The 14,875-nt window shown below is 38.1% G+C and overlaps 1 protein-coding gene across 1 annotated transcript; it reads right to left on the minus strand.

Moving 5' to 3' along the window:
• Positions 1-1,907: 1,907 nt before the first annotated feature.
• Positions 1,908-14,875, minus strand: LOC133329215 (elongator complex protein 1). Its single transcript, XM_061537709.1, has 6 exons — positions 14,484-14,875; positions 11,324-12,964; positions 7,762-8,540; positions 7,287-7,700; positions 6,859-7,214; positions 1,908-1,972 (listed from the first exon to the last, which is right to left on the minus strand). Exons 1-6 carry the CDS (start codon positions 14,769-14,771, stop codon positions 1,908-1,910), a joined length of 3,543 nt encoding a protein of 1,180 aa, XP_061393693.1. The 5' UTR covers positions 14,772-14,875.

Below are 14,875 nucleotides of genomic sequence, written 5' to 3' on the forward strand. Positions count from 1 at the left end.
CGTTGTCGGATGTTTCTTCATGAAGGCTGAATTTTCCGACGGTGGGGCCCAATATATTTTCCCTTCCGATTTTTACATTAAAATCTCCTAGCAGAATTTTAATGTCATGGCCAGGGCAACGGTCATAAGCTGTTTCTAGGCGCTCGTAAAATATGTCTTTGGTCTGTTCATCTTTATCTTCGATCGGAGCACGGGCGCAAATGAGACTTCGCTTTTATACGGATTATAGCAATTCGCTCATCTACTGGAGTGAATCTGGACACAAGGTCTTTTATTCTCCTGTTAACCATAAACCCGCAGCCAAATTCATGGCAGCTATAATACAGCTGCATTTCCTGTAAGGCTTTGTACTTCTTGAGTACATCCGCCAAAGCATATACTGCGCCTGTTCTGTACAACGTGCGCACATTCCAAGTGCAGATTCGCAGATCGTGGTCTTTTATACGTTTGCGGGGGTCGTCAACATTAGGGGGGTTTGGTTTTCTTTTTCTTAGCTTTTTCATAGTAGGTTAGGTTTTCCCAGAGTGGGCAACTAACCCGACGCCTTAGCCCATTTTTTTATAGTTCTTATGGGTGAACTCGCTGCACATATTAGCTCACTATTTCATCGGGTGATGAGAATAGCTCCCCAGGTCAGTGTCCACAATTGAGATGAAAGAGGGACCAAGATAAGCCTGGACTTCGTCATGTTAAAGCCAAACAGAGCCGTTGCTTGGTATCTATCATCCCCTACGCCACCCTTTAGAGAAGACCAATAGGCATAATTATCAATATGGAATACCAATAGGTCTTCATATAGAAGTTTAATAAATGACTAATAGATTTTTCTCCTAATGAATGAAACGTAGATCACTTCAGAGAAGACCATGTGGAAAATAAGTCTTCTTACTGCTACATGGCATGTCAAGCAATAATTAAATATTTTATATTATATTAAAATCTCTTGATGAATATTCAAATTTCGCTTAGAAACTTGTAGGTAATTAAAATATATTTATTCATGCTGCATGCATAGATTAAACTCGCACATGAGATGACTGCAATCGATGATGGTTGCAATGCAAACATTGTTTTTTTCTTTCTTTGCCGATTGCTTGCAAATAACTAATTACAGAATAATAATCGCTTATAACAACTTCGTTGAGCATAGTTAATTGTTTCATAGATAGTTGTTTAATTTAATGAATACATTTAATGATAGTGAAAGTAAAAACAACACCAACACTAGATGGAGTAGCAAACAAAAATCAATCATCAGAAAGCAACAACAACAACAAACATCAAAGTTTGCAACCAACAACTGTGTAACTGTGGAGTAGCGCTAAACAATTGCATGATCAATAAGTGATTGGGCGGTTTATCGGAGGGGGTAAGGGAACATTTTTTTAAAAATTAGTGAGCTAGGTATGTGGTTAGCCAATTCTCAACACATTTGCTTGTGTTTAAACGATTTTAAATGAATTTTTTTGTTTCTTTAAAGACTGAAAAAGAAAAACATCCACGCAAAAATAACACAACAAAGAAAGAAAAGTTGATAATAAATTATTGGTTGGCGTTTCAACTTCGTTATTGTTTCTTTTTTTGTTTTTGAAATAAAATATGGTAAATATTTGCATAATAGAAATAACAAAAACAACAACAAAATCAATAAACCATATGAAACGAAAATGAAAGTTAATAACCAAACGGCAACAATAACAACATTTCATGCTGTCATGTAATGCAAGAAGAAATAGTTTTTGTTTTTCTTTTTTGTATTTTAAAAATTAAAAAAATATGTATGTATATATTTATTGATATATGGTTAATAATTACATTGTGTGTGTGTCTCTACTACTGGGTTTACACTAAATCATATAACAGCTTTTAAACCGAATATTATTTTAAATAATGGGGGCTTCGTTTTTTTACTGCAATATTTGATGTTCCCAATCTGTTAGATTTAGTTGGGGTTTGAAACGCTTAACAGGGCCTGAAATTAGAAAAAAAATAAATAATCATTAATAATTAACAGGAAATTTGACAGGTTCGTTAAGGGAAAGCGGTTTAAAGGTCCTCTCACAGAATGTCACAAGGTCTCCTTAGTCTTCCCATATAATGCCAGAATATGAAACATTTGAAAATCAGCCAGAAGAATCATTCTTAGCCAATATAGAAAAATGGAACAACTACACTTTAACAGATTCTTAATTTAACAATTCTGACAGATTAGATTTGATCATCGGCGGCGATTTTTATTCTGAGATCATGGTCTAAAGTCTAAGGGAAAGATAAAAGGGATCTTTGCAGAGATATTTTTATAGAAGTTCTATATGTCTTCCGACAAGAGACCAAGTGTCATTCCCATAGAAGACTAATTGGACTTCCTATAGAAGTTCTGCCAGAGGAGTATTTCCAAGTCAATATAGAAGAATGGACAAAATATACTTTAACAGATCATTTATTCAACAAGCCTAAAGTTCAATAGGTCTTCCTATAGAAGAACATAAATCTGCCAAAGGAACAATTCGTAGAAAATATAGAAAATGGAACAACAATATTATAACAGTATGGCGGAGTAAATCATCGACTGCAATTTTTATTCTGAGGTCATGTAAGAAGTCTAAGGAAAATTTCGAGGTACTTTTCACAGCTAAAATAAATCCACAGAAGAACACACATAATAAAAGGAAATTCTAGTGCTACAAACATTTATGAGCGTCCAGCCAGGGGAGGAATCATTCGTAGTCAATGTAGAGGAATGGAACAACTATACTTTAACAGATAATTTATTTAACAAGTCTGACAGAATAGATTTGAACCCCGGCGGCGATTTTAATTCTGAGATCATGAGAGAAGTCTAAGAAAATATAAAGGATTCTTTGCAGATCTCTTCTCAAGAGTTATTCTTCCTATTGAAGACCGTACCGCGGGTGTCAGGTGCCCCTGGATCTGTTGATCCAGCCTGACAGTTGGTGTGGCCCCCAGGGGAGCTTCGCGGGGGTTGTGGTTTCGCTCCTCACCAAGGGAGAGAGTATGCCTTCTGCATGCTCTCTAATTGGTACAACACTTTGGTGCTGGTGCGCTGGTGGGCGCATATCCGCCTGTGGCTCAGCCACTGCGAGCTAGGCCTATGGGCAAGTACTTGCACAAAACACTTCAAGATACTGAAGACCAAATTTCTGCCAGTGGAGTAATTCGTAGTCAATATAGAAAAATGGAACAATTTATTTTGGGATAATGGAATAAGTCCAAGGAAAAGGTAAAGAGTTCTTTACAGAGGTTCAAAAAGTCTTTCCACAGAAATTCAATGGGTCATCCCATGAAATAATACAGGTCTGTCAGAGGTTGCAGTCAATATAGAAGAATGGAACAACTATACATTAACAGATCATTGATAGCGGAAAGGGTAAAGGGTTCTGTGCCGAGTTATTCTCATATAAGTTTAAAAAGTCTTCCCAAAGAAGACCAACATTTATTCCCATAGATGACTAATTGAACTTTCTTTGGAAGAACACACTTCTGCCAGTGGAGTATTTCGTAGTCAATATAGAAGGATGGAACAACTATACCTAACTATATACCCTCATTCAACAAGTCTGACAAAGTGAATTTTGAAAGATAAAGAGTTCTTTGCAGAGGTTCAAAAAGTCTTCCCACAGAAGATCATGAAATAACACAGGTCTGTCAGAGGTTGCATTGGTAGCGGTTTTTATTCAGACATCATGGAAGAATTTGCAGGAAGATAAAGGGACTTTTGCAGTGTTCTTCTCACAAAAGTTCAAAAAGGTCTCCCATAGAAGAATAATTTGTCTTTCCAAAAAAGACCACAGGTCTGCTAAGCTAATAAAGGACTAAAATGTCACATAGAAAACCAAAAGACTTTTACACGTTATAAGACCAGAAGTTTTTTCAATAGAAGAACGGAATGTATTTTCCCCATAAAAGAGCAGAAAGAATACCCAAATGAAAATTTGAAAACCATATTCTAGAAGAAGGTCAAAAAAACGAGAAGGTTTTCTCTGTTATCTCTGATCAATATAGAAAAATGGAGCAACTATAAATTAGCAGATCTTTTATTCAAAAAATCTCGGACTGTTTAGATGTGATCATCGGCGACAATTTTTATTCTGAGATCATTGAAGAAGTAAGAAGAAAATATAAAGGTTTCTTTGCAGTTGTTCTCATAGAAGTTCAATAGATTTAACCCCAGAAAACAATTTTGTCTTGCCAAAGAGGATCAATTGGTCTTCTTATAGAATATCAATAGGCATTTTTTCATAGAAGAAAAATAGGTCATCTATTAGAAAAGCAATAGGTTTTCTTATAGTAGCCCATTCGGTTTTCTGATAGAAACCCTATAGGACATCTTACTAAATACGAATAGGTCTTCTTATAGATGACAAATTGGTCTTATGGAAACCCTATAGGTATTCGTATAGATGGCCAATAATTTTTCTTTTAGAAACCCACTAGGACTTCCTATACAAACTCAATAGGTCTTCTTGTAGAAACCGAGAAGAACTTTTTATAGAATGCCAATAGAATTTCTTATAGAAACTCAATAGAACCTCTTATAGAAGCCCAATAGGCGTACACCAATAGGTTTCTTATAGATAACCAAATTAAATAAGTCAGAAAATAGGATCAGTTGGAAATGTTTTAGCTTGGTCTGAAAGTAAGGTCAGGTAGTTGAATTTTGGTTTAGGAATAGAAAATATCCAAAAATTTCTGTTGATCATTAATGTTTTCGTCTGCAATAGGTCCTCATATAAAATATCAATTGGTCAGAAAATCATCCACATAAGTTATAGGTATATAAAAAAATCTTCCTAAAAGGACACAACATAGATTTCCAATAGTTAGCCATATAAAAGACCAATAGTTCTCAGAAATGACCAAAATGACTTGTTGTAGACCAAGGACTTGTTATAGACAGACCAAGAGGTCTGAAAGTAAGGTCAGTTGGTTGGATTTTGGTTTGGGAATAGGAAATATCCAATATTTTATGAGGACCATTAGATGCCAAAATGAATGTTTTCGTCTGCATCATCAAGATCAATTGGTCAGAAAATCATCAAACTGAGTTATGGGAATTAAAAAAAGTTCCTAATAGGATACCACATAGTTATTCATATAGAAGACCAGAAGTTCTTCCTCAAAGGGTCAAAGGTCTGCTCACAAGAGACAAAAAAGTATGTTCATATACCAGAACAAATTTTCTCCCCATCAAAGACACGAAAGTCTTCTTCGCATAGAAGAGCAGAATATATTCTTCCCGTAGATTACAAAGTCTTCGAACTGAAGATGCAAGAGTCTACTCGTGTAGGATCCAGAAGTCTTTTCATTTAATGTCAGTTTGTTTCTTTGAATTGCGATATGTCCTCATATCGCATAAGAATAGAAATTCCTCTTATTCTTGAATAAGGTCATGAATTCGTAGAAGATCAGAATGTAGTATCATAGAGGATCAAAAGGAATTTAACTCATAGAAGGTCAGAAGAACTTTTCTTAATGGAATTGAACTTTTCCTCGTAGTGGAGAAGCAAATCTTTTTCTAATAAAAGACCAGAAAGCTATCTTCCTATAGCAGACAAAATGTTCTTCCCATTGAAGACAAGAAAATTTTCTTTGCATAGAAAAGCAGAATGTATACTTTCCATAAAATACCAGAATTAAACATGATCATTAAGTTCTAACAGAAGATCCAATAGTCACCAGAAGGTCAATAATTTCATTGTCCACAGGTTGCGGATAGTGGAAAGCCCAAACTATTCAATAGGTAGCTGTGAATAACAAATAAACACTCGCGGACAATCAACGGTCTCAGGGGGAGTCTCGAAGGAAATGACCGAGTGCCTATGATCCCTGATCTGACGAGGCGAGAATGGCGCCCCTAATTAACCATCTCAAAGGTTTGGGTCACTACCTCTCAAAGTGACCCCCTAACACTGGGGTGTCGTGCGATCTCGTGCCCACCATCGTTCTATGGTTTGCAGTCAGGGTCTCGACTGTATTAGAACGGAGCCCTGTTGATAGCTGCCAAGTCCTTGCCGTGGTAAGAGGCTATGCCATGGTTGACCTCAGTCCCTCACAACAGCACATTCCCCCATCACGGGAAAGGAAGTTCCTTTTGATCAAGGGGACCCTCAAATTCATACGGAAGTTCTCCAGGAACTATCCGAATGATATTGAGAGGGACTTCTTGATTGAAAGGATCCCTATACCCACGGTATAAGAAGGAGAAATCTCTCGGAGGTCCTAGTACACATAGGATACTGATGTCTACGACTTCTAAACCTCCAAGAAGGCCGATAAGGCACAAGCACCCTCTGTCAATCCACCCCCTGTCGAATGGTGAAAAACCGATATCCATGTCTGTGACAATTGGGTAGTTGTTGGTGGATGCGCCAAAGGTAGCGAGCGCGAAGCAGGTGCCGACGTTGACTGGGCCTATCTCTGCGGCAATTGTAACTCCGGGTGCCAAATCTCAGCCGCAGCCAACAGCTGTCAAGAGAATGAGGTCCTCGGAGGAACAACAACTTGCTGCCAAGAGACCCACGCAGTCGTCAGCTGCACAAAGCTCTGTTTAGTTTGCGTCGGCAGTAGTCTCGTAGGAGAAACCTGCCAAGAGCGGTGAGTGTGTGGTGAAAACCTCGCCTCATTTGAAAGGAAAGACGGTGTAGTCGCAGAGTTCGCTACCGATTCTGCTGGCGAGCAATATTTGAGGAAGAATATAAATAAAAGTCCTTTGTAGAAGACCGAAAGATATTATAATAGTGGACCATTACTTCTTATACAAAGAAAATGGGCTACTTTTAAAAATATCGAAATAGGAATCAAAATAAATTCAGAAGAAGAAAACAACTTCCAACTTACTTAGCATAGCATAACGTTGTTCATTCTTCAGCTGGGTGTAATCCACATTGGGTCCTTGCAAAAATTGTTGACCACAACTTTGTAACATTTCTTCAATCCAAATGTCATCGAGGGAATTTTGCATCACTGCCAAAAGATGTTTATAACTTGTTTGTAATTGGTAAGCCGCCTGATCTTCTTTCACTTGTAACAATGCCTTGCAAGTATCACGAACATGTTGCTGCTGACCATAACAACGTATTATCTGATTATAGAGGGCATCTATTAAGGCAATGTCTTCGAATGGATTGCCTGGCTTCAAGCTTAAGATTTTGCGTTCATGCTTGCGACGATTTTTGCTGGAACGGAACGTTTTGCTGAAGAGAAAAAATGCATCTTGTTAGTCCCAATCATGAGTAAAGAAGGGAGGAGGAAAAATAGGTAATTACCCTGTGCCTCTGGAACTGGCAGTGTAACGTGATGACCGTAAACTTGTAGTATCCGACAGCAAATCACATTCATCAATATCAACCTGATCATCATCACCGCCAAATTGTGTTTGTTTTTGACGATTGAGACGCACCTGCGACAAACGTTCCTTGTGCTGGCTAAATAATTCCTCATCTGCGGTTATGGAATTGAGTAATACACTTTGATAGGCCAATAATTCCGGGGTGACAAATGATTTTAATAAATCTTCCTCATCTGGACCTTGCTGTGATTGGGCCTCAAATATGGCCTTCAAGAATAGTTTTCCCTTGGTCAGGCACTGTAAAGATTCCTTGAGATTTTGTCCATAGGTCTTGGATAAATGATAGGCTTCATCATAGCGGCCATGTTCTTGCAAAGGTACCACCAAAGATCTGGAAAAGAAAAAAAGTCTTTTAAATATGTTTCTTTTGAATGACTTAGATTTATACTTACACTGCCACTTGTGCCACATCCTGATCACCCTGCCTGGCCAACAGCAGAGCCCTCTGCCAATCCAGTGTATGTTTAGCACTCAATAAAGCCTGCTGCAAATTACCACCTCTTTCATACAGAATACTGGCATTTTCCAATTTACCATTTGCCCTCAAATGATCGGCAAATGCCAAACAAATTTCCCTATAACATTCCGGATCATTTTCATAGGCCTGCAGCGAACGCGAGTAATATTCATGACGTTTGATAAATTCCAATGCTTCAGGGAATTTCTCACGACCACAATTGGCAATGTGCTGTAGAGCCTTTTCGAAACGTTTTAAATGTTCATCGATTTTAAATTTACGATAATTCAATTCGTAACCCTTCAATTCATTGAGGAATGCCAAAAATTCTTTTGGATCTTTTTGGGATTTTTGTGCGACAAAGAGAACCAAACCGAAATCGTATGTGCCCAAGGCAACATTATAGAGTTCATTAACATCGACCAGATAGAGAAGATATTTAAGGGCCTCTTCGGCACCCACGGCAGCCGCCGAATCATTATGGGTATTTTCACGTTTCTTTTCCTCCCAGATGAGTTCAAGGGCTTTTTCAATCTGTTTCAATTTCACATAGGCTGTAATAATGGGTAGACGGAAACGTTTCTCACTCGATTGTTCCATGCGTACACAAAGGGCTTTGCAAATGTACTCCACTTTGTTTTCGATTTTAAAGCCCTCCGGATAGCTCTGGGAGTCCTGTTTATAATTACTGGCGTACATGGTTTTCGTGAAGTCCTGAAAGACGAAGAAGAAAAAGACATTTGAAAAAATATTTTTAAAAATTCTAAAAATATATTTTTGAAACTCTAAAAATCGTAATATGTTTTCAAAATTCTGCGGAGGAGTGAATTTGAAAAAATATAAAATCTCTCAAAGGCACATATTTAAAAAATATCCATCCTAAGTTTGGTTATTTAAAAACAGAAATTAAGATCCCTTAATAGCGTGAATTTTTTTAAATTATTTTTTGAAGATTCAAAAAATCGTGGAAAATTTAAATCCCACAAAGGCGTGGATTTAAAAACATATTTTTTAATATCACATAGAGGCTTGGAAAAAAAATAAGATGGATTTTCAAATGGAATGAAAACCCAACATACTATGAAAAAGCTAAGAAAAAGAAAACAAACCCCAAACGACCCCCGCAAACGTATAATGGACCACGATCTGCGAATCTGCACTTGGAATGTGCGCACTTGTACAGAACAGGCTCAGTGTTCGCTGTGGCGGATGTACTCAGGAAGTACAAAGCCGATATTATTGCCTTACAGGAAATGCGATGGAAAGGGACTGGCGTAAGTAAATCAGATGATTACGCCCTGTATTATACCTGCCATGAAACGAGACGTGAATTCGGCTGCGGATTTATGGTTAACGGTAAAATAAAAGACCTAGTCTCCAGATTGACTCCAGTAGATGAACGAATAGTTATAATCCGTATAAAAGCGAAGTTCTTCTACATCAGTCTCATTTGCGCCCATGCTCCGACCGAAGATAAAGATGAACAGACCAAAGACATATTTTACGAGCGCCTAGAAACAGCATATGACCGTTGCCCTGGCCATGACATTAAAATTCTGCTAGGAGATTTTATTGTAAAAATCGGAATGGAAAATATCTTTGGCCCCTCCGTCGGAAAATTCAGCCTTCATGAAGAAACATCCGACAACGGCATGAGGTTGATTGACTTCGCGGCACTAAAAAACATGGTAGTTAGCTGCACCAGATTCAAGTATCTCGATATACACAAGGCCACTTGGATTTCTTCCGATCGAACAACGAGAAATCAAATCGATCATATTGTGATAGACGGAAGGCATTCATCCAGTGTTCTAGACGTCCGATCGATCCGGGGAGCGAATATCGATTCGGACCATTACATTGTGGCAGCAAAGGTACGCACCCGTCTTAATGTAGCAGCAAAGGTGCGATCTAATGTAACACGGAAACTCGTCGCCGATAAGCTGCAAACACAACAGATAGCAGAAGCCTACTCCGCTCAACTTACCCAACCCTTTGTCCCGACAATAATATAGAAGCACAATGGCAGATAATTGTCCATTCCCTACAAACTGCAGCAAAAGCAACACTTGGGTACCAAAAACCACCACCAAGAAAACCACCACACAGCAGTAATAGCTGCTACAACAACAACAACCAAGAAAACCAAGGTACGATCAGGAGTGTCGTAATGCTACTGATATGTAAAAAAACGCATAGTATAGGGCAACCCTGCGAACAGTAGCAACACGTGATGCGATGGAGAACTATCGAGAGAAAAGGAGAGAGGAGAAACGTATTTTCAGAAAAAGAAGAAAGAACAAGAAGAACGTGGGCGTGAGCAAATCGAGATGTACCAGAGTGAAGTCCGAAAATTCTACCAACAGGTAAAACACCAAACCGAAGACTTTGGTGCAAGAATCAGAAATATCTATGGGCCGATCCCCGTTGACGGTGAATATCGCCGTCGAATGAGAAAGGATGACGATGCCCCCGCCCAGAAGGCATATAAAAGCGAACAAGCTGATGGTTCACGCAGAAGGGGTAGGTCAAGAATACGTTGTAAAGATCAAGTCGAAGACAACATCGCCGAAAATGGTCATTCAAATTGGAAAAACGTGCCTGAAATATTTTCTAAGCTCGGCTTATGGAACAAAAGTTCTGTCACAAGCCAGCTAAGTAAGAAAGTAATTGTTCTTAGGGTCCTTTAAAAATGTTCTTTAAAAAATCCACCCTTATTAGCCTTATCATCCTTCAAATATTTTTAATAAAAAAAATCACGCGAATATACTTTAGGGTTCCTCAAAAATGTTTTTTTAATCATGCTTATTGGCCTTATGGTTCTTCAAAAAGTTTTCATTAAAAATCTACGCTAATTGGTCTTAGGGTCATTTAAAAATATTCGTTAAAAAAATCCACGCTTATTATGGTCCTTCAAATACTTTTAATAAAAAAAATCACGCGAATAGGTCTTAGGGTCCCTTAAAAATATTCTTTAAAATATTCACGCCTTTTACCCACAGGGTCCTTTAAAAATATTCTTTAAAAAATCGACGCTTATTGGCCTTAGACTTATTTTAAATATATTCTTTAAAATATCCTAGGTTATTGCCCTAAGGGTTCTTCAAAATATATTCTTTAAAAATCCACGCTTGTTGACCCCTTAGGTTCCTTCAAAAAATATACTTTAAAATCCGCCTTTATAAGCCTTAGGATAAAAAATGCATACTTATAGACCTTTGCGTCATTTAAAAAAGACTTTATAGACTTCTATAACATGACATTCTGCTCTTCTATGAAAAGATATTCTGACTGTCTTTAAGAAGACCTTCCTGACTTCTATGAATAGACCTTCTGGTATTCTTTTCGAAAACTTTCGAAAACCTTCTCTTCTATAAGAAGTATATTTAAGTATTCTGTGAGAATTCCTTCTAGTCTTCTATGAGGAAACCCTTATTTATCAATGAGAAAACCTTCGGAGAAGAAATTTTAAATTATCTAAAACAATTATAACTCACCTCATTCTGCAAATCGCTGAGGAATAAATTTAACCAATTTGGATTTTGTATTTCCTCGAGGAATATATCGATTTTCTCCATAAAGGTACACAAATTATGATCACAAATAATATTGAGATTAATGCGCTGTTTGCGTAGCACATCAAAGGCCAGACAATACTTTTGGACATCGAGTAGAGCACCCACCAATTCCAATGATAACACCCTTGGACAAATTGCTTCTAAATTACCACGAGGCATTTGTAGGACAGTTCGCGCAGAATTAAGAACAGTTGTCACGAGCTTGGCACCACGTTCCAAGCGGCGTTCATCAACTAAACGCATATCGGACAATCGCAGAAAATGCAATGAAGTCAGCTTGGTAAAGGTTAAATAATTTCCAGCCATACAAAATGAGGTGACATCAGTGGCAATACGTTCCTGATCAACATATAAACATTGATTATTGCTCAAGCAAATGGTATGGGTTTCAGCATCGTTGGGTTGTATGAAGGTTTCCATTTGATCGATATTTTGTTGCAGCTCCAGGTGAAGGCGACTTGATGTTTCCCGTTTCGAATCGACATCGTAAACCAATTGGGTTATGCGATTATCATCCAAGGTTTGATAAAATAACTCGCAGGGTTGTTCTTTGCCCGAGGGTATTAGACAGGAAATTATTCCCGGTATTTTCACAGCAACTGTGATTTTATAACTGTCGGGAAGATCGACAGCAAGGAAGTGTATTTGACTTGTTTTGTTTTGCGAGAAACTGGCCACCAAATAGGTATCTTCAAAACTTTCAAACCATTGTAAGTTTCCATATTGTAGAGGGAGTGCGATATCGGAACCTTGCAACTCCAAACAACCTTGGCTGCTGAATGCGGTGACATTTGACATATGCGATTTGTAATAATGTAATTTATGCTTGGAATCCAAGATACACAAATGTACCTCATCTTGAGCCTGGGTTAGGGTTACAGTTGTTATGTAGGAATCTCCTGCTGTGGATTCTAATTGCAAGGTTTTGGTACACATGGGTGGTGGTATAACAGCTTTCGAAAAATCACTTAATAGCAATTGATTACCATCAATTACGGCCACCAAACCGCTGCGATTCAAACGATCAATGGCCCAATACCATTTGTATATCAAATATCTGCCACTTTTGAAAATAATGTGTAGAGTTTTCTCTTCGCCAATGCGACTGTCCCAGGTGTAATATGTGACTTCATCGTCTTCTTCTCCTTCCATATGGATTTCATTAAAATCCAACACCTGTTTCAAATACCAATGATAATTACCAATGGTATATAAATAGATTTTCGATTTCGTTCGAATGCTAAGAATCTCTGAATCGGAGCTCCATTTTAACTCTTCAATGGGTGTCTGCTGCAAATCAAAGGGTAAAGGGATTTCTCTGTGACGCAAACCATTCTTTTCAAACAGGGCAATGGTACTTTTATTGGGCAATTTTTGAGGCATGGCAATCCAATTACCGGAGGGCCTCCAGGCTGTGGGACTATAGAGATTGGCTTGTTGTTCACCAATAAATTGCAGCTTGCCCTCTTTATCGAATACTTTGAAAGTGCGGCCCTTTGAGGGGCTAACATAGGAGACGACAAAATAGGCACCATCGGCACGCCAGCTAATGATGATGTCCTGCAAAGGAAAAAAAGAGGAATAACAAATATTAAAAACAACTTCGATAAGGTCGGTCGGGTCGAAATTTTGTATCCCTCACCATGAGGAACCTACCAAAAATAAATTCCGACGACTGTTAAAAACTGAAATGTCAAATTACAGATACTTCGTTAGGAATATGAAGCTAGAGTCTTCAATACATCTAAAACGGTTGCGGATCCTTTGATGGAGGCTATCTTAAAATTAGGTCCCTCATTGAAAATTTCCACCAAAGATGTTTTCCTCCTTTTGAGACTCCGAAATGTCAAATTACAACCACTTCGATTGGAAAATAAGGTCAGGTCCTTTAGAAACCTAAAACCGCGGCGGACCCCTATATGGCAAGTTTTCCAAAACATGGACCTACATTGAAAACTTTTTAACAGGAACTATTTTTAGGCTTTAAAAATTCAAAATATCAAATTGCAGCTACTGCGTTTAAAAAAATACAGCTGGAACATAGAATTTTCCGAATTTGCCTTTACATGAGGTAAAGGTCCCGTTTATTTCGGGTATATTGGAAAACATCGATCTTCAGTGTAGGTCTATCTTACGTGAGGTTTTTTGATCAACTTTGTTTTGGACAATGAGGCTAGGAACTTGAAATATCAAAAAAAAAAAAACGGATTGGAACCTTTATATTGGGACCTATTGTAAAACATTAAACCATATTAAAAAATATTCTGCGAGTAAAACCCAAAATACCCCAAATCTCAGCAACTTCGGTCGATAAATGGACCAGGGTCTTTAAATGCCGAATTCGGATCGGATTTTTTTTAAACTTAGTTGTCAGGAGTATTTTTGGGAAAACTATGTTCAAATTACTGAAATTTAGTTTCGAAAATTTGACTAGAATCCTCATCTTAACGAAAATAGGCGGAATTCTAAGATTGGGCCTATTAAAAAAACATGGAACTACATAGAAAACCTTTCGAAGTTTTTTTTTAGTTTTGGAGAAATCGACCTTCTAAGTGCCTAAAATCCGTCGGGGACCTTTTACAGGAACTATGTTAAAACATGGACCCCACAAAGAGTTTTTTTTTTAGTTTTGAAGAAATCGAATTTGCAAAAATGTAGGACCTCTAGGTCGTTCTAAGGGCATAAAAACGGTCGGGGACCTTTTTTAGGAACTATGTTAAAACATGGACCCCACAAAGAGGTTTTTTTAGTTTTGCAGAAATCGGACCTTCTAAGGGCCTCCAATCAGTCGGGGGCCTTTTGTAGGAACTATGTTAAAACGTGGACCCCACAAATATTTTTTTTTTAGTTCGGATCCATTATACGGAGCCTATGGTAACAATTTCAAAGCGATCCGCACCCGGCCCTTTTATGAACATCGACCGCAGATTGATCAGATTATTTCAATATATATTCTACCAGAAAAGTCCACACGTCCCGACAACATATATCTCATTCACCAATCCACTTGGCTAAAATTTCAAACCTATCCGAATCCGAAACTAAAAACCAATTTCTTCTCCTCTGCTTAAATACTTACCTTATTAATTTCCTCCAAATTGACCGGCGTCTCGACCTCCTGTTTCCTCTTTGCCGCCTCCTTACCCTCGGAACCATGAAATTGTGTCTCCTTTTTACCCCAACCCACATTGACAAACCCACCCTCTGCCTCAGCCTGATCATCACACAATGGATGCTCTGTCAATGGATCATATGTACAGGTCATAACAACAACATTATGTTCTTTGGTAACAAAAACAACAACTTCTTGATCGGGACTCCATGCCATACATTCGATACCAACATCACAGAAGGTACCCTCGTTCATTTGCAGGGTTTCCGGATTCACCAGCAACACTTCGCCACCTCGGGTGGCCAAACATATTTCATTATCCAAAGCTAAATATTCGGCAGCCACAATATCTGGAACTT

This window comes from Musca vetustissima, unplaced genomic scaffold, assembly GCF_032173495.1.
Source record: "Musca vetustissima isolate MV318-11 ecotype Yass unplaced genomic scaffold, APGP_CSIRO_Mvet_v1 utg19330, whole genome shotgun sequence".
Classification (NCBI taxonomy): domain Eukaryota; kingdom Metazoa; phylum Arthropoda; class Insecta; order Diptera; family Muscidae; genus Musca; species Musca vetustissima.

Bases quoted from the DNA above. Each gene is read 5' to 3' on its own strand.
- LOC133329215 (XM_061537709.1), bottom strand. From the start codon at position 14,771: ATGAACGAGGGTACCTTCTGTGATGTTGGTATCGAATGTATGGCATGG. The intron at 12,965-14,483 runs GTAAGTATTTAA...TTTCCTTTGCAG, and splicing joins ATTTGGAGGAAATTAATAAG to GACATCATCATTAGCTGGCG. The intron at 1,973-6,858 runs GTAAGTTGGAAG...TTCTAATTTCAG, and splicing joins ACAACGTTATGCTATGCTAA to GCCCTGTTAAGCGTTTCAAA.